We start from the raw sequence: 4,531 nt of genomic DNA, 5'->3' as shown, positions 1-4,531 counted from the left end.
AAATATAAATTTTCGATAAAAGAACCATAAATCAATTATTAACAGTTTAATTATAAATCCAAAATATTTTACTGGCACATCTGAAAAATTAATCGAAAACTTACCATACATATGAAAGGACAACAAAATAAACGATWGTTTCATAAATACGGATTTTATATTATATAATAAGTGGACTTGAGTAATATTATATATTATTTCGCGTCGAACTTCTTTCAGCGCTGGCTGARCGTCATATTCATAAACCCATCCCGTCACTTGCGATGTTCAGTTTGATGGATATAGGTTTCTCAGCCAAKTTGTCAAGCATATCTTTTGTAATTACTACTCAACGTCGTTTTCTGCAAAAGCTCAGGTGTTATGGCGCGAGCCTAGCATTGACACTCTTCATATCCAAAACCTTTTGGATCGATCCATTACAGATGCTGACAAGCTCTGGTATCTCTTTAAAGCCAACTTCGTATTTTCGTTGTTAAGAGAAGTGGACGTGCGGCTTTATTRATTTTATTTCAACAGTAACTGCATAACTGTTTGCATGTATATATGTATAYGGATAAGAAATATTAAAAAAATAAWAAATACTATTCTCTCTATAGCAATTTTCTTTCTCATTCAGGGGTCAATCGTTTATGACGAAATATCGTTTCCTCATCACCGCTGGCATGTTTTACGGTCTGGTGGCAGTTCTCGCAATACCGTCCATACTGCGCGTGCTCATGTGTACACGTCAATCATCCACCTGTTTAACCGCTTTCCGACGCTATATGCGTACAATTTTGCACACGAACACATGGTACGAACATCCAGCGGCGGCAAACTCAAAATTTTGGACTAGTTTACGCGCGGTACGCAAAGCGCATTCCAAGTCGAGTCGCGCATGTAGTAAACTTGGCGCCGGACAAATTACSCAAAAGGATCTCGCCTTGACACAGTTCGGTTTTATCGGCTATGCCACTTTGGGCGCAGCACGCGTACAATTATACGACGAGGAGTATTTGGAAAGTACGACGCACATGTGGCGTGTACTCGGTTATCTGCTTGGCATTAAGGATGAATATAACATTTGTGGTCGCAATTGGGCAGAGACGAAGCATCGGTTCGATATTGTGATGCGACGCGTATATCAGCCAGCTTTAGAGAATACTGGTGAAGACTTTGAGAAAATGACAAAGGCGTTGGTTGAAGGATTGTGGCCATTTAACTCAACATTGTCCACGGCATCAGTATTATATTTCACCAAGCGCCTGACCTATATAAAAGGATATGAATACTTTAGCTTTGACCATCTTCCCGGCGAAACAATTGATCCGAAGCAGAAACTTTATTACTACGATTTGGGCTGGTATGATCGTTTGCTCGTCACATATGGTCTCCTCATAGTGACTTACTTACACAAGTATAGCATAGTTCGTTGTTATCTCAATTTCCGTGTCTGGCTGAATGAAATAGTATTCCACTACTTGCCATTCCTGGCGATCTGGCAGTATGGTATAAACAACTCATACGTTCGTATTTTTACAAAGGATGGTCGAGACAAAGAGTTCGAGTTTCACTTGAAAGCTGACTAAATGAGAGTTTAGATTTTGTAAAAAAAATTATATTAACTTTCTTTATAAATAGTTCGTAGTAGTTTTTAGTTGTTTTCTACTTCTCAAAGGATAATCATAAACGTAAACGTAAACATAAAACAAGTAGTTTTTTTTCATAATTTTAGATAATTCTTTAATTTAATCTCAGTTATCTCAGTTTTATTTAAAAGTACGTGTTTAAGGTGCCGAATACGATGTTGTACCATAGCCCAAAGAGAACATTTGCTGGTCAATCCAGTCTCGCGCCGTCGACACGCTAGCGTACACTGCGGGTACATCATCATTACAGCCAATACCCCAAGACACAATACCGTCCTGTTCGTAACGATTCTCCGCTGGCAAACCAATTGGACATACAAGTGGAGCGCCACCATCACCTTGACAGGTGTCAACACCGCGCTTACCGCCAGCACAAACGAACGAGCGATCCAAAACGAATTTCGGCCCCAAACGTGTACCGCGTAGACGAGTTTGACAACTGCCGAAATCTACAATGGGCAGTGGTATACTTTTCATTATGGCGCTGAAACGTCCAGCCTCACCGAAGACATCCTTACCCCAGCCATTGGCAAAGCATTGGGCACCGGCTAGCGGTGCCGCATTTTGGTTGGGTAAACATACGACATTAATATGATCGGCCAATACAACTGCTTGAGTAAGTACAACTAATGCAAAATTATTGCCAACATTGCGATAATTAAATTTAGGGTGTGTAATGATCCTTTGCACGTTGCGTTCCTGATAGGGCAAACGTTCTTTGGTTGTTTGTGAATCCCACTCACCAGCACGTACGAGGAAACTTGATTCTGCCCGATCAATTACGCAATGTACTGCCGTAAGTACAACTTGTGGGTGTATTAGTGAACCGCTGCAGAAGTAACTATAGTTATTAGCATGCAGCAAAGCCACAGTCCAAGGGAATTCACCAAAACCAGCTTCGTTGTCGACAGCTCCCGTAATATTGAAGTCAATACCACCGACGTTGCGTATGCCGCATCCTTTAGGCCGATTAGGACGTTCTTCCTGCGGTTTCGGTGTGAGACTATCGCGATGCTGATTTTGACTGCCGCAACACACGTCCAGGAAGTGTTCACACACAGGATCGTCGTCGCCGAAGCGTAAGTCGATCAAGCCGAAACCATCGAATTCACCATCCTCAACTGGTGTAGTTTCAGTGCCCGTGCTTGGATCACACATATGATAGGGTACGCAGTTACATGGTGCCTTGCCACTTATCGAGTTGAAGTCTATTTGCGGTTGTACACCAGTTTCGGGGGTAACAACTCTGCCAAACCCTGTGCCGGTGCTTTGTGTGGGCACAGAGGGATTTTGTGAAAAAATATCCTTAATGGTCTTATCCAAGTCAGCATTTTGCGGGGTGGCATGACTGTGCAACAACACGCTTGCCACTATGCTCAGTAATAATGGGCACCGAAACATATCTGCGAATGAAATAATGAAAATGGTTAAGTATAATTTCAGAAAAGTCAGACTAGAGTTTATAAAATGTTTATGTGCAAATGAAAATAGTTAGAAAAGAAAGTTCCATTGGTGACGAAAATGGTTTTTGATAAAGATTCATTCCATTCCAAGCAGGTGACTGGCAGGGATAAACTGCTTGGACAGGAGTTCATTACGCTCCTTAACTGGGGGCATACTGGTCTTACTGTGCACGTGTTCGATGGGAGTGCATCGCTCGACATGTTTGTAGCTTTCTAATCTGCCTTTCACTGCATTCAGTCTTGTAATTTGTCAACAACGTCTTTTCCCCATGTGCTAGCGACTTGAGGATTTTGTTGCGGCTCTGTACGTTAACGATAATCGCGGTAGTATGAGGAGTGAAGCAGCATAGGCTATCAAATGTTACACCTAAAATCTTAGGATTGTACTATTACGGTCAAGTCTGTACTCTTTCGTCGATTTAATGAATATGGTCGCTGTGAGAATATGGTGTAGTGAGACAGAGTATTAGGTTCCGTTCAGTGCGAAAGCAAGAAAGGTCGGAGAGATAGCCGTTTATTTTTAAGCACATGCCATCGATTCCTTTGCTCGACGTAATTATTGTGCAATCATCTGCGTACGAGGTGATAGAAATTCTTTCTGGTTAAGGGACTTTCGAGATATAGAAGTTAAACAGCAATGGGGAGAGGACAGCAACCTGCGGAATCCCCTATTTAATTCTTCTCAATTTAAAGTTTTTACCTCGAAATAGAACGAATGATTGACGACCGCTCAGGTGGTTCATAGTTCACTAAGTTTGTATGGAGCCTTTTGGCGCAGGCAAAGCAACAAAACTCTTCCGCGACCGACGATACGGGGTGCTTCAAGACGTTGCTCCAGTGATGACAATCTTGTTCTAAAACTTACCGATCCAAACGAGGTTAGATCTCCGAAAGTACACCCCTTGGCCGGATAAAACCCCGATCAATTCCGATAATGTAGAACCGGCTATTGTGTAATTGCTTTGTTATAGGGCCCAACACATGAGCGTTGGATCTGTGTGAATTCGTTTCGCCCATACTCGACACACAAATCCATTTTGCTTTCGTTCTTCACACAGTAAACATGTGCCACACGCAAGCGGGAMATTTCTTGGAATTTACTTCTAATGTAGCACTTTTATCCATTTCTTTGTATTTCGTTAATAAGTTATTCCAGCTTTTATTTTTCTCAATTTATTTTAATTTTTTTTTATTTATTACTTTTCGTTTGCCAAATTGCTAATTAATTTTTTATAAGATTAATAAACTCTGATGCGAAATCTTTATTATTGGGGTAGCCTGCTTTAGAAGCTTCAAACAATCGATTTTTTTTTTTTTTTTTTTTTTTAATTTTTTTTTAAATTTTTTTAAGAATATGTCCCCAAAGTCATAGATGGAAATTGTGACCGAGCCTGTAATCGATATATAATACGAGCGCTTGGGCGAAAAGCGAAAACTTTG

General features: G+C 40.8%; 2 protein-coding genes across 5 annotated transcripts in view; one reads left to right on the top strand and one right to left on the bottom strand.

Annotated features, from left to right (window-relative positions):
- Positions 1-1,667, top strand: part of LOC108966517 — a 4,163-nt gene extending 2,496 nt beyond the window's left edge. For all 3 annotated transcript variants that reach the window (XM_018929461.1, XM_018929460.1, XM_018929462.1), the window contains exon 3: positions 617-1,667. In XM_018929461.1, coding sequence (XP_018785006.1) covers positions 617-1,568 — 952 coding nt within the window. In that variant the 3' untranslated portion in view covers positions 1,569-1,667. The remainder of the gene's footprint in view (positions 1-616) is intronic.
- A 14-nt stretch (positions 1,668-1,681) lies between these two features.
- Positions 1,682-4,531, bottom strand: part of LOC108966516 (chymotrypsin-like protease CTRL-1) — a 4,482-nt gene continuing 1,632 nt past the window's right edge. For both annotated transcript variants that reach the window (XM_018929458.1, XM_018929459.1), the window contains exon 2: positions 1,682-3,031. In XM_018929458.1, coding sequence (XP_018785003.1) covers positions 1,767-3,029 — 1,263 coding nt within the window. In that variant the 5' untranslated portion in view covers positions 3,030-3,031 and the 3' untranslated portion in view covers positions 1,682-1,766. The remainder of the gene's footprint in view (positions 3,032-4,531) is intronic.

The sequence above is a fragment of the Bactrocera latifrons genome, unplaced genomic scaffold, assembly GCF_001853355.1.
Source record: "Bactrocera latifrons isolate USDA-ARS-PBARC rearing strain unplaced genomic scaffold, ASM185335v1 scaffold_162, whole genome shotgun sequence".
In the NCBI taxonomy this organism is placed as follows: Eukaryota; Metazoa; Arthropoda; class Insecta; order Diptera; family Tephritidae; genus Bactrocera; species Bactrocera latifrons.
Note: the sequence above shows the minus strand (reverse complement) of the source record. Positions and strands in the feature narration are given on the sequence as shown.